The sequence below is a fragment of the Sylvia atricapilla genome, chromosome 8 (assembly GCF_009819655.1).
Source record: "Sylvia atricapilla isolate bSylAtr1 chromosome 8, bSylAtr1.pri, whole genome shotgun sequence".
NCBI classification, from domain to species: Eukaryota; Metazoa; Chordata; class Aves; order Passeriformes; family Sylviidae; genus Sylvia; species Sylvia atricapilla.
In genome coordinates, this window is record NC_089147.1 from 19,719,509 (window position 1) to 19,734,286 (window position 14,778).

The 14,778-nt window shown below is 41.4% G+C and overlaps 1 protein-coding gene across 1 annotated transcript in view; it reads right to left on the bottom strand.

The window, feature by feature from the left end:
- The window catches only part of GBF1 (golgi brefeldin A resistant guanine nucleotide exchange factor 1), a 100,650-nt gene that overhangs the window by 9,138 nt on the left and 76,734 nt on the right, over window positions 1-14,778 (bottom strand). Inside the window, 18 exon segments of the mRNA XM_066323958.1 lie at window positions 818-889; window positions 1,452-1,555; window positions 1,558-1,574; window positions 1,671-1,735; window positions 2,071-2,077; window positions 2,236-2,339; window positions 2,341-2,377; window positions 2,379-2,404; window positions 5,008-5,101; window positions 6,013-6,249; window positions 8,465-8,547; window positions 9,132-9,257; window positions 9,553-9,676; window positions 10,087-10,289; window positions 13,380-13,468; window positions 14,026-14,178; window positions 14,660-14,686; window positions 14,689-14,776. Of these exon segments, the coding sequence (XP_066180055.1) occupies window positions 818-889; window positions 1,452-1,555; window positions 1,558-1,574; window positions 1,671-1,735; window positions 2,071-2,077; window positions 2,236-2,339; window positions 2,341-2,377; window positions 2,379-2,404; window positions 5,008-5,101; window positions 6,013-6,249; window positions 8,465-8,547; window positions 9,132-9,257; window positions 9,553-9,676; window positions 10,087-10,289; window positions 13,380-13,468; window positions 14,026-14,178; window positions 14,660-14,686; window positions 14,689-14,776 (1,656 nt within the window).

Sequence of the window (14,778 nt, forward strand, 5' to 3'; positions counted from 1 at the left end):
GAGTCTGGCCAAAACTGTTCTCCACAGCCTAGTGAGGTCATGCATGATCAAAGGCATTGGATAGGGAGGCCAAGCTGAATCTATGGGAAAAATAATATTTTTTTATTATGCAAATGCAATATGAACTTAGAAGATGTTAAACTCTGTCAAAGTGTCTCAGATGAAGAGGAACTCAGATATCCAGCAGCTTCTTACTAATAATATGTGAAGTACAGAAAAAGCAAGCATACCTAAGAATGACTACACATACTGGAGTTTTCTTCTCAAGCCATCAGCTTGCACATGAAGGGAGAAGTCCTGACATAATGGAGTACGAGCACAATGTTTTCCTGGAACTGAGATGACACTTCCCCAGGGAGATGAGCTTTTCTAGCCCCAAAGCTAATGAGTCCAGCCTTATTATATCTCCCACAGCAGCCAGGTACCATACCACTTAGGGACACACTGTCAAATATTCTGTACAGCCCTTGCCTCTATAGTAGCCTCTTAGAATGCATACTCAGCACGCCTGAAATGATGAAAATCTTTAAACTCTGACACAGAACTATAAGTACTTTCAAACGTTTGCTAAGAGTTTTCAAGGCTTTTAGAATGCATTCCTCAATTTAATGTTATCTTCTACTGCCAGAGCAATTTGTGTCTGCCAGCACAGAAGTTACTTTTAACAGGTGAACTAAAGAATAGCTTCACATCCCAAATTGTTCCAAGATCTCCTCTGAGGACAGAGGAGTTACGTGAGTACACAGCACATATCCACTATTATGCATAGCATATTTGTTCCACTACCATCCAGTCCCTTGCCCAATATCTCTCTCACCTTCATAAGCTCCTGGAGGGATTCGAGTTGGAGAAATTTGCTTTCTGTGATCAGCTTCTCAGGATCACATTGCTGCAAAATACAGAAGAGAGAACTGTGTATCTGGAGGCTGTGGAAGGCATACAACAGATCCTCCAGAAACCCATCATGTTCAAAGGAAAGACACAGATGTTATTATCTGGAGAAAAATGCCTTCCAACTACTTCGCTCTTAAAACATCAATTACTTCTAATAGACCTGATCTGTGCTAGACAGATTTATCAGATAACTCCAGATAGCAGTGATCAAACCCCAGGTTCAGAATTTGTTGGCACCATATACCTTTACACTGTCTTGGAAAGATTAGTTGTTTGAGAATTCATTAATGTGTCTTTAAATATAGGACTGTGACACCCAGGGCAGATCCTAGCCTGAGGAATCATTCCTGTTTTGATGTGTAGTTGTGCACAGCAGCACAAAAGACTGTTTAGCTGTCAATCCAGATAGGCTCCTCTGTAGTTTCTTTCAGTTCTCAAGTCTCCTGTTACCTGCAATACTGCCAAAGTAGCATGCATATATATGCTTCTGTTGCCTGTTACCCACACAGTATTGTCACCAAGAAAAAAAACAGGTTCTTCTACAGCCTGTAGGTTACCTTTATGCATTCCAAAGCCGCTCGCTTTGCCTCCTGTGTTTCCGTAGATGGTCCTCTCATACCAGATTGCTCTGTCCCACTGAGGGTAAGCCAACTAACAAACTCAGTACTGTTGATTCACCACTGCAATCAGAAGACACCAGCATCAGTAGAAAACAAGAAATCATGTTATTTTCCAGCCTTAGTATTCAAGAGTGCTGGGACATCTATGCCACTCACCGGTTAGATGGTGTCTCCTCACGCTGCAGATAGATTTTGCCATTTGGATCCACAAAGTCTTCAACCTGGAACACAGACCAGGACATGCATATGACCAATTGTCCACTTCTTTACAGCCCCCTTCCCCAGCCCCATTATATTGTCTTAGTGATGAAACACTACACCAAACAGCCCATATGTGTGCAGTCAAATCCAGCTCTTCACCCCACAATCCTGTCAGCAAAGTGCCATTCTCATCTGGTAACACCAATGTGCTCTAGTACTTCCATGCCCTTAAGCATGTCCCTCTTCTGCACAACATTCAAATCTGTCAAGTAAAATAAATGCTGCAATTCCTCATATCTAACAAGAAATAAAATGAGACAAAATGAAACAAGCTACAAAAGAAGCTGCACATAACTTGAACACTATACCTTTCACAGGCTTCTAAGTTCTGTATACACTTATCCAAAGCCAGGCCTTTGCAAGAGAGCTCTCTTACTTTTGGAGCTGGATCTAGGAAAAGCCAGCTTCTCACTCCCCTAACTCATCAGTTATCCACCAGACAGCTAATTATTACCTCCACCATGGCCTGGGCAGCAGCTCTGCTCGGAAAAGCTGTAGCATGGCCTCCATGATGTTTTTCCAGCCCTCTCGCAGAATGTCACCATGGCGATGGGCCAAGTGAAACCACTGTCTTTGCTGCAATATGGGCCTTGGGATTACTTCAAAACAGTGGGCAGGTTCTCAATAGACTGCAAGAAAGAAGAGGCGGTGGCAATCAGTCAGAAAGAAATGTTTTCTTTTCAACAGAAATTAGGCGATGCTTCAGAACTGGTTATGGGAAAGATAACAATTCTCTGTACAATGCTTGGATAACTCCTCAGCTCACATTCACTTTGCACAACAACAAGGAAAAGGTAGCTTACCTGATACAAGCTGAATCACTGAACACCTAGATATGAACTCCCAAGAATGACAACTCAACATTTGAAAGTGCATGCTGAAAACCCACTAATTTATCCTGCTACAGGAACTCAGCTCAGGATCAAAGCCTTCTACAAAAAGTACACTTCTCCTCTGGAAACAGCAATTAACTCTGCCATGCCGTTAGAGAGAAGGAAACTATGGCCAAAACCATTACTGACATGTAAAATTACTCCTACCACTACCTACAACAAGATTCAAAGTAATTTAATCCTACGTGAAGTCTCTGCCAATGATTGCTGGATCTCAAACCCTCATAACCCATTCAACGCACTCACAGCTTTTCAAAACATAAAAAGTGTGCTAAGTCATCGAAACCAACCAAACATATGCTGCCCAAAACAAGGAAAAAACCAGCAACTGTGTGAGCTAATAGCAAACAGTGTAACATGTTCCACGATTCTGCACTTACTTAAGGTCATTGCAGTCTTCCTTTTGTGAAGAGATGGGCTTTACCATTCTTTGGTTTATGTGGACAAAATCCATACTTAGCCTTCACCAAGAATGGAAGAGAAGACAAGGGATTGAAGGAGGCAGTGTATCCTATCTCAGATTTGAAGTTCAGAAAATTGTCCCCTGCTTCCGCCAAACTGATGGCAAAACTGTTATCAAAATGGGTCACTGATTTAGAAGCAAACTCCATTAGAAGTGCCAATCTGAAATCTGGCAGAAATGCAACTACCAATTTGGGTTTTTTCTGTTGCTATGTTGTTGCTATGGGGAAACTACATGAATACATGCATCTCTGAAGTGTTATGGTGCAAACAGCAATATGCCTGATACTGCTCTGTGGCAAGAAGCCACATCACTGAAAACCACACACACAGGTTTTGCTACTACATACTGAGTCAGTATGAGTCTTGACTATGGATCATGAAGTAGGCACCCATTCCTCTAATCACTTAATGCCCCTCCATGTTCCATTCCATCCCTTCTTTCAATCAAAGTGGCCATGCATAGCATTGCAGTGCATGGAGAGGACGCCTGCTTTGACCTCTTCAGTCCTCTGAAGATGGCCCCACCTTCTCTCCTTCCTCCAGATATTAAGTATTTGTTCAGTTGTCTTATTCCACTACTGTCTCCAAGCCTTACAGGAATTTCGGACAGCAGAAAGTAATCTATGTGCTTGGAATCTGGCCAAAGGTAAGAATTCAGCCTTCTTCAAATCTGTAAGTCCTGATTCTATGTCCTCACCAAGAGACATGCTACTTAATTAACTCAGACCTCAGACTGCTCCAGATTCCAGGCTCACAACTAGATGGGATGCAGCTGGCAATAGCTGGTGCATCTGAGGGCTTAGTCTAGTCTAGCTGCTTCTGCTGTGTAAATCTGTGTCGAACTGTTTCATGGCAGACATTCCTCTGCTTGTGTTTCCTACTGGCAGTCTCGAGCTCTGGTGGTGCCTGAGAACGATCAAATACTGCATCTTTACTGTTATGAGCTGTGGAGGAAGAGGGAATCTAAGCAAACCCTCTGCTTGGTATTTCTTCATCTTTTAAAAATTAGTGGGTTTTCAACCTGTCTTGGCTCTTCTACTCCCATGCTTTCAGTCTTGAATCATCTTGTTTCCCTTGCCTGTATGTGTGACAATTCTGTTCTGCTCACTGTGGGTCTTGCACTGGTTCTGAGATCAATACTGTGAGATTCTCTGGGAGTTCTGACCCTTTACAGGAATTGCTGTCAACTATCCTTAATACACAGCATAGTCTGCCACACACTGCCTATCAAACACTTTGAGGAGAAACAGGCAGATGCTGTAACACACAGATAGATTTTGGGCAATAAAGCTTAAACTAAGCACAGCACCTTGAATTTATTCTCATGGTACACCCCAAAGAAAGTCTTCAGGGCTTGTCAAATGTGGGGCTAAAAGCTGATCTTATTACCAGACTCCACACCCCAACTGACAACTCAAAGCATTTGTTTTTCTAACCCCTTTATGCTTAGGCTGTGCATCTACATAGCTCCTACACTTCAGAAGTACATCTCACAAAACAGATTCCCTTGGCACGGCATAAACTCTGTAATAGAATATTCAGTATCTGAAATGTATGCACTTGCTAGGGATCACAGAGATCTAAGTCTCTTCAGATCAAACAGGTGAATAAACAATTTTACATCAAGGCATTCTGCACAAACTGATACTTGTGAGTAAAAGAAAATTTGCATATTTTCTAACTAATGAATCTAACTGATGGAAGTCCCACTCCACTACACATTTCCCATTACTTCCTCCAGAAAACTCTGGGCAGGGGCTGGTAGATATCTCAGATACAATGATAACTAAAATAAGCAAATATTGCTGCTTAACAGAGGAAGAGAACTCCAGTGTAGCAGAAGTCATGCTTTTTTCCCCTCTTTGCAAACTTACCTCACTGCTGAGAGCTGTAAACTTGCAGAGAGAAATTATGAGATTGTCAAACACATCACTAAGGCCATAGTGAGCAGAAATCATTGCACATTTTCTGGGAAAAGAAGAAACAGAAAATAATGTACTAAGTCAGCACAGACAAGCCTGTCTACAGAACAGCAAATCTGAGACCCTCTCTGTTGACATTTTAGACCTTTTTTCTCCACCCATCATAACGAATGCTTATGTATAGAAGTCTACTATTATTGCTTAATAAACTCAATCCTTATCCACAGATACTGATATTTTTTTTTATGCTGATGCAAAGATCAATTTAAAGGAGTGGGTCTAAACAGACAGATCACTTGCACCTGAACATTATATCCAGCCTCCTGTCCTGACATAAGAGAGTTGCCGAGATTGGTGGTAGTGTTGAAGTCCAGTTCCAGGACATCGTGGCTAAGGCAGTGTACTGACAAAGTTTTAAAACTATGCTCTAAGCATCATTTGGTCTGATCTAAGCATGACCAAAGATCATTCCAGTAGAGTTGCTCACAGATGGCAAGTTTTTTAACTACCGGCCATCTGGGAAGGAATAAAAAAAACCCCCATCCCATTCAGTCACATCCATGGACTCATACACATGAAAGGTTTTGTTCCTACGTGCAGATTTTGCCAGCATCACTGTACAAGCTGAGTGACTTTTCCCCCTCACTTCTAAATAGCCTAGCTATGTCAGTAGGTCCTTTAAATGTAACCAGGTTGGAATTTAAAAATATGTACCCTGGGCACTTTGATTTATTAAAACAGCAGTCAAGCTGAACAGTGACTGACAAGCCAGAGGGGCCAAGATGGGATGAATTGATACAAATGACAGAACACTAGAGGATTGTAGGTGATAAAAAGTGCTTTTCAATTGCTATGAAAAGAAACATTTGATATTGACTGTGATGCCTCTCTAGCAGATAAACAGGAGCCAATGGTCCCACTTTTACTCTTCTGGGTCTTTATGAAGGTAAGAGTTACCTGAAGCCAGAGATGGCTTTCTGGATTATTGTTTCCTCTAAGCTTTTGTCAAACACATAAGAAAGTGCTGCAATGGTGGGCCCCCATGTCATGGTGAAGAGGTCATGGTCATAGCTTCCAGGAGGCACGTGGAGAAATATTCCCTCGTCAGTGGCACCACGATGCAGCAGGACATTCCAGATATAGTTTTCCTTCACCAGACCCGTCTGTTCTTCTGGCATCACTATCTCATCATTTCTACAAGGGAGGAAAGTGAAAAGATTGAATTTTTCATTCTGAGCCAAACCTAACATTTACACAGTGCCTTTCATTACGTAGTCCCAGAGCTATGCAATACCTGTTCTGGAATGATTTTGCCAGCTCCTGAAACATTCTGTTTTCCTAGGCCTCCCTGCTTCGCTTGCCCTTCTTAGATATCCTGAATATAAAGTCTGGTGGTTCTCAGAATTACACAGCAGCAGCTGTGTAAGGTCAGTATTGAAGAAGCAGGTACCTACTGCTACAAGTGCAAAATACAACACATACTGCCATTAAATGATGGGAAATTCTGGACAGCACACTGGCAAAGCTTCAACCTCCATTCAGCTCTCAACCTGTTAGAGTACTCTCTTTGTCTCATTATTCCCAGTTAAATTTAAATAGTTACATTGCTGCAGTCACCAGTAGGCAAGAGTATCTTTGCGTAAGAATAATCGAAATATTCATATTATGCCAAAATCAAATATTAGAAAGGATAGTATTATAAAATTAAAACAAGAAACCAAAAGTATGATGGGTGATTTATAACCAGGGTACCATAGCTCCTACTCTAACTTGGATGAAGCTATACAGTATAAAACAATTATGATTAATGTCAAGTACTGCTTGCAATCCTAGACTAAAACATATAAGCCTGAGTACATACTCTCTAGACTTGAGTATCAATGCACAAGAGAAAATCCTCTGCAAATGACAACTAAATGAACAAGAGCCTCAAAGTCACTACGAACAGCAGATACAGCCAATCTGAAGAGTTCTTTCTGCAACAATCAAGAACAACATACTTCAATTGCCAAAGAGACAATTTTCATGTGCTAACAACAACTGTAAAAACTGCTCTTGATTCATGAATAAGAAATAAGCTCTTCTCAGTTTCAGGTGCTGGCATATTTTGACAAGAGCTGTTATTACTGGGATAATATAGGAAAGTAAGTTTGCAGTAAACAGTGCATTATTTTTAAAATTTCATATATGATTGAAATTAACAGAAGCAAATGAATGGGTTTACTTGGAAGGTTTCAGGAAATGAACATGTGGTCAAAAGTGAAATGCTAAACCCTGAAGAGGATCATATACTACTTCATACAGATTGCAGTCTTATTTTTTTTTTCCCATAATAAGACAAATAAACAAATAGTTCCTCAATCTCACCTATGACACTGGGGCAATCTATCTGACATGGAGCAGTACTGAAATGATACATCAATTATTCTAATCCTAGAACATACTGGAAAAGCTGAAATATCTGGTGAAGGGGGGGAGAAAGGGAAATTGACTGAGGGGCACTGGGTAACAAAGGTATGTGTATATTTGTACTCAGCTGTACTATTCAAACATTAAGAGCACCTTCAGGGGAGAAGGCCCAATCAAAACTAGAGCTCTGTTTGAAAGGTAGAGCTATGCCTTGAAGAGCTTCCAGATATTCAGACAGGTATCACCCCACCTTCCGGAGAAGGCTCAGAAGGGAGGGTCAGCCTAATCACAGTGCCCTGCTTCCAGCACCAGCTATTGCCTGTCACTGCAGATGGAAATCAGCTGAGACTCAGTTACATCCTGTCTCCTCAGAGATGTAATGCTCTCAGCTTCAAATTGGCTGGACCTGGATTTTTCCGATTTTTTTTAGCTATTATTAAAATTCCCCACCCAAACCTAGCTTGTGCACTCAAGGGACTCAGCCACCAGGAACTCTCCTCAAATACTGTCTGTGTTCCACGAGTTTCAATGCTAGCAGAAGAGGCTGGTACAGACAGCAGCTTCATCTGAAGAGCTCAAAAACAAAATACATTAAACAGAGACCTGGACACATTGTGTCAGGGCACCAGTGCTGCTGTGTGGATGAGATTATCTCTTGAACTACATAAAAGTTCAAAAAAGTTTAAAGGCCTGGTCTAGAGAACAGAGCCTTCTTAAATACAGCATTTCACATGTGCTGGTCTTGCTCAGCCATATTCACAGAAATAACATATTTTTCAAAATTTAAGATCTGAATTAAACTACCATAGCAAAAATCCAAGATACAAATCCAATGTAACTACTGTGACAGGCTTGTTTACTACAGCTCCACAAGATGGAATTTGGTCTGAGGCAAACAGGCACATGGTGATGAGTCTCTCTCCATATTCTCCAGATATCTCACTGACCCAACAACTCTACTTTGCTCTCTGAATACATGGAGATGGCAGGTGAGTCTTACTTGATGGCATGATACATGTCTTCCAGGATGTCCTGTTCAAAGTCTTTGCCTCCATTCACACCTTTCAGGTTCTTCCGAAACTCCTGCAAAAAGTTACACCAACATTAATTCCTATTATCTCCAACTTCAGCTATTTGGCTAGGATCAGTACTCCACTGTTTTCATGGGGCCAGAAGGAGATTTTCCTACATTCCTCAACATGCAGACTCAAAATTCAAAGGTAACTGCTATTCTTAGTGGAAGTAGTGTGCACCGTCTCCTGTCTACACTACACAGAAAGAGCAGAGACATGACACGTGCGTAGCTGAGGCTGGACATCAGAATGGCAGCCTGTACCTCTGCACTGGCACTCACATAACCTGAACTCTCTAGAAGCCCACAGCATTACAACAGTCTTCTCCATGTCACTGGGTCTGAGGATACAGATTGCTCACACACACACAAGCCACTTTAAGAATTTGCTACGTTTTCTGGCAAGCTCCTATTTCTTCTGTCTCTTGCCTACAGCTACTCTCTCAAATTGTACTCAGCTGTGGTGCTGCACTCCAGCCTACTGTGTACATGAGTGAAGAAGGCCAAAGGAAAGAGACAATGCCATTGAGATAAAAGAGGTACTACATCATTTTCACAACCACAGAAGACAGATGCCTGCACTGGAAACACCCACCTCCAGAGTCATGGGGACATTCTGCTTGCGGACATTGTGGTTGTGCTGGTCAGTGTTCAGCATAATAACTGCATAGGCCAGGGCAAAGCAGGCATCACTATTAGCAAACGGAGACCCATTTGATTTCTGAAGGCAAATACATGCACAAATTAATCCTACAGGAACAGTGATAGCAGTGCCAAAAAAGCCATTTTCCTAACCACAGTACTGAATCATCTCTGGGACAAACAAAACCCCAGGTTCTGGCTCTGGCTTCTAAAAAGCAGCCCAAGGAATCTATTTACCACTGCCAGCTCCTACAAAACAACAGCTGCTGCTTGCAGAGCACAGTTATATAGGCCATTTGATCTGACATGTCCGTCATGGCAAGCAGATGGACAAGAAAGAACACAGTTTAGAGCTTTCTGCCACAAATACACACCCTCCAATGTTCTGTGAAAGCTTCTAACAATCTCTGAATTACAGGTGCCTCTCCTGGTAATCTGAAGGCCTCTAGATAAAGTCGTAAAGCTTCATCCAGCCTTAAACCTTGGAAGCTGAAAGTCCTGCAAAAACAATGAAATGCAAAGAGAAGCTGAAACAGGATGGAAAGGCAGGATAAACTTAATAACTACAATCTTGTTTGCTTAGACAGTACAGAGGAGGGTGAGAAGAAAAGAAATACACCATGAACAGCCAAGAAACAATAAAAGAGAGTCAATAATCTTAGAAGTGATATGTATGTAATTATCTCTCCAGTCTTCATGGAGTCAGGCCCTGCTGAAAGGCGCTTGAGTATCATACATCTAAGGTGTTACCATATCCAAGAGATGCACAGAATTAAGGCATGGCAGTACAGAGAGAACCAAGTGATAGAAATCCAATGCCTCAGGAATTACCATTCTACTGCATTTTTAATTACTAAACTCTTAACTTTCACTGTTTCTCGACTAAAGAGATACAGAAACACACTCACCCAACAAAGCTTTCCAGCAGGTCTATGTTCTTACGGTCACTCACAAATTCCCCAATCATCTTTTTGTCCAGGCGAGGATTTTCCCGTAACCACCTGGCCACTTCATTGTTGTCAATGGGTGTGGCAAGAAGGTTTTTCTCCTGCAGAAATTGTATCCCTTTCTTTGGCTTTTGGTTGAACTGCTCTGTGCCCGTTATCAGGAGCTGTAGGAGACATTCAGATAATTACAGCTTGAAGTGTATTTCTTACTTTAGATTGGTCCTTGGCATTTGAACCAAAAAGAAAACAGAAGAAAGATCAACCTCAGCATAATCAAGTTTACTGTACTGTGTAATCCAGGAAAAAGGCTAATGAAGGACAGAAAACCTGCATTCATCTGATGGTTTCACCATCAAATAGTACTGGACAGAGTAAGCATGAGCTGCCATCTCTGAAAAGTTTTAATGTCTAACCAAGCAATAAGCTCTGCTGCTTCAAATTCCTCACCTGCTCTCATTTGTAAACAGAGCAGATAAACCCCAGGCATGTGGCAAGATCAGCCTTACCAATTACAACAGCAGCACTGCTGCTCTGTTGTCCTCTTCCGTCCCTTTGGCTCCAGGTCTCCTAACTACCTCACCATCAGGCGACAGGCAGCAAGAATCCTCAGCACTTATTCAGCAGGTGTAAGGAAGTAATGCTGCAAAAGCTAAAACTAAGAACGAGCAAACATTCTCCTAGTGAGAGATGGTCCCAGGAACATCTGGTATTCCAGCCTGACAAGGTTACCTGTAGGCTGGGAAGAGCAGCTACCTATTTGGTTCTGAAAGGAGGTGTTGAAATGCATGAAGTCACCTAATCTGCCCTCCTAGAAAACTAGACGGTACCAGTCACAGCGTAATAAAACAATAAGAAAGGGTTAACTGAATGTTCTTGGTGGTGTTCAGAAAAACCAAAAGCACAAACAGTGGTATGAACTTTACTAAGGAACCAGAATAAATGTCAGTTCCCTGTTAGCTCCTATCACGATCAGACTGCTAGCAATGACCTAGTGAACTAAATTCGTGACCATCATGATTACTAGCTCCCCTGGGTTTCTCAGTATCTCAGAAGCCACCAGCCCTCTGGTCTCTGCTTCCCCTGCCTGTGTGAGCATCCTCAAAATTGCAGTGAAACAAAGAACCCTAAAATAGGACGGAGTGTACACAGACTCAGTGAGGCCAGAACAAAAGAATAGCCATGCACTGCCCTGGTCAACAGCCATGAAGGGCCGGTATACACTAGCAACATTTTATTAGCTGTAAATCCTGAAACCCAAAAGGAAGGATATTCTATGGACTAGTTGAGTCCACAGACTTCTTAAAAACCACTTGAAAGGAGACTGGACTGCTAGCAGTTTGCACGGCATTTACAATCATGTCAGTCTTGTGCTTCTGAACTTCTGGTCACCGCCTTTGGAAACATCAAAGGAAACTTCTGTTTGATGCACAATTTGTTTCTGCTTTTTATTTAGCTTTTTTCCTTCCGTCCAACTGTGGTAATATTTAGTACTTCAGAGGTTAAAGGAAGTAGAACGTGCTGGTGGCCAGATTAGCATCAACAAAACTAAAGCTGAATGTTTGGTATGCCCTTTTTATGTGATTAGGATGAAACCACTAGGAGATTTAGAGTCAGAAAACAATTTTCCCTGGGCAAACCCAGAGATCTATGAACATCTTCCTGGCCTCTACTCTTGATTTCTTCTAAACTTGTTTTCAGCAGAGCAAAGCCAGCGCATTACCAAAGGTTTTCAGTTAGAACAGACAAAGCACTATGCAAGCTCCCTTCTCAACAATGGACTTTCACAGAGTCCATCAAGCAAGCTGCTATGAAAGCAAGATTTAAGGTCAAACTTGGCGGTTCCTTTGAAGACTGTGCTGATGATCACTTCCCCCCACTGTCCTTGTGGCTGGAGAAGCCAGTTACCATTACCCCACTGCAGCACTGTGGTTCCAGGTAAAGAAAAAAGTTTCCAAGTACTGCAATAAACTTCCTAGAGAGAAACCAATGCTATGAATTACACTCAGATTCAGAGACTGCCAGAGTGGATCACAAGGCACAGATTAGTATGGCAGTGGAAAGAGATGTACTGTATTTTCTTCTATTTTGATTAGTAAGTTTAAACAAATATGACCATCAATTCCTTATAAAATGTAAAATAAAACCACCTATGCTGGAGAGAGAAGCCAGAAGCCTTTTAGTCAGATACAAATAAAAAACCCAACCTTTCTCTTTTACCACCAGTGAATCCTTCAAAGACATTAATTACTTTTCCAATATACCATCTCCTTACACAACAAAGCCAGCGCATTACCAAAGGTTTTCAGTTAGAACAGACAAAGCACAGCCACTGGTGTTTCATCCAGAACATGCATTATTTTCATATTGAAATTTAGTAATCTCTCACATCTGAAATGAGCCTACTTCATGCATGTGTTGTGCAAAGAGAACAAAATGCGTACAAAGAACACAAGTGAATGGAAATATTCTCAAGAAACCCACAACAAAAAAACCCGAACAGTCCCATGTAACCCCTGGGGACTTAAGATATATTCATCCACTGTCTCTGGAGGTGAAAGAGCAGGTCAGTACCAGATATCTGACACAAGACAGCAGATAAATACAAAGCCATTACATGGAGTACCTTTATCAACACTGGGCCTAGACCAGACCCACTCAGGGAATGGAAAAGTTGTATAAACTTTAGACTATAACTTGGATTAATGAAGTTCAGGAAACAGACTCTGAAAACAAAGAATGGCTTTACCACAATCAAGACAATCTTTCTGGTCATCCTTATGACAAAGCAAACATATGATTACCAAATCAGAATAACAGACCAGCTAGTTTCTACTACAGGCCTCTTGGTATGCTCCCCAATTTACATCTTTGATAAGATGTAAATTTACATCTTCCTTATCTTTGATAAGAGTAGGGAAGCTACCCTTTTTGATCAAAGTACCTGATTATCTCTATAAACTAAAAACTAATCCAGAGATTTTCCCACCCAGAAATCCAATGGACCTAGTTTACAGACTGTACTACAAAATTTCCCCAACACCTGTTGCAACCTTCAGCACAACTAAGCCAGAACAGGTAATAATCACTGCTATCTCTGCAGTGTAGCAGGATTTTCAGTGGCTGACTTTTTTAATTCTGATCAGCAGAAACGAGAACTCAAAATTTCTGAGGTAAGACCAGTCATGCAAAGCCCATATGGGATGGGAAATGAGGAGAACACTCAAAAACTAGCTGTAGCATATTTCAAACCATACCTTCTTTTTGTTCTTAATCTGCATAAGTTCCTGAGGACTTGGAAGGATACAAGAAAATCGAGTGGGTTTCCTGGGGATCCTCTTCTCAGCTAGAATGACAAAGCATCATTACAGTCAAACCTATCCCCAGAGTAGCACTCAGGCATGAGAGTGTCCCATAATAACTTTCAGTCATGGAGTTTTTGCTGCAATATGCTGTCCTGCAAATGGCAGTCACACTTCAGTTGAATTACTACATTCCTCCCACCCACATTTTCTTCAAGCATAATTGCATAGTAGCTTCTTGTCCCCAGAGAATTTCACACAGCCACAAGATTTGGTTTTCTGGCAATTTTGGCTACGTACATTACTGATTCCCTGAAGAGTCCCAAACTTCCTTCAAAAACTCTAAGCACTGCTATGAATTCACACACTTTTGACCCAAAGTGACCCACCAGATCTAATTGCTCCCAGAAGCAATGAGACACCTAGTAGGCATAAACAGCACACATAAAATAAACATACATTCACCATATACCTCCTTCCAATTTTGAATGCAGTACCTACAGTGGTCCACACTGTAGCAGGACCTGTCAGCAAATGTCAGGACATTTCTTAGGATATAGACACCCGAGATACTGTGTCAGGGTACTGCCAAGGCCCTTACCTGCTTCACTTCCTCCTTCCAATTCCACGCAGCTCTCCTTCATTTGGTCAGCCATAAGGCATCCACTGGTGGGAGGACATGCTCCAGCTGGCTCTGAGACTACACTGGAAGATTTTCCCTCACTGAATACTCTCTCAGCATCTGTAGAAGTTTAAAACAAACAAGAAGCTAACGAAACCACAAAAAATCCCAACCAAACAACTACATGGAGACAAACCCCTAAGCAAGAAAAAAAGGCACAACAGAGAAATAATGAACTGATCACACTAAATTGAACTTGTTTATTCAATTGAATGTGCTTATTCAAGGAGCTCCTTCTAGGAACCATGATTTTGCAGTATCCTCAGTATTTTGTCTACATGAATTCCATGGTATACCCTCATTCTGTTGTGATTGCCAGTCTTCACAAGGCCTTTATATAAAGCTTTATGTAAGACAAATTTTAATATCTGCAAATTTTACAAATAGCAGGTTATTAACATCAGTGTGTAGTTATAAAACATGCAACAAAAAGACTGAAAACATTTATTTAAGGAGTTTACTGTGTCAGCAACCAAAACGAGATCTCCAAGTTTAGCACAAGACTAAGTTTAATATTAAAATATCAAAGAAAGGGGTCTTACTATTGCTTGTTTCTTTGTGCTGTTGATGGTTTCTGGCTGGGTTTGACAACTTCCTTCTCTTGTTGATGCATGTTACTCAGCACTTTGGCCTGGCAGTGTGCCTCAGTGCTATCTATCACTGTGCAGCAGT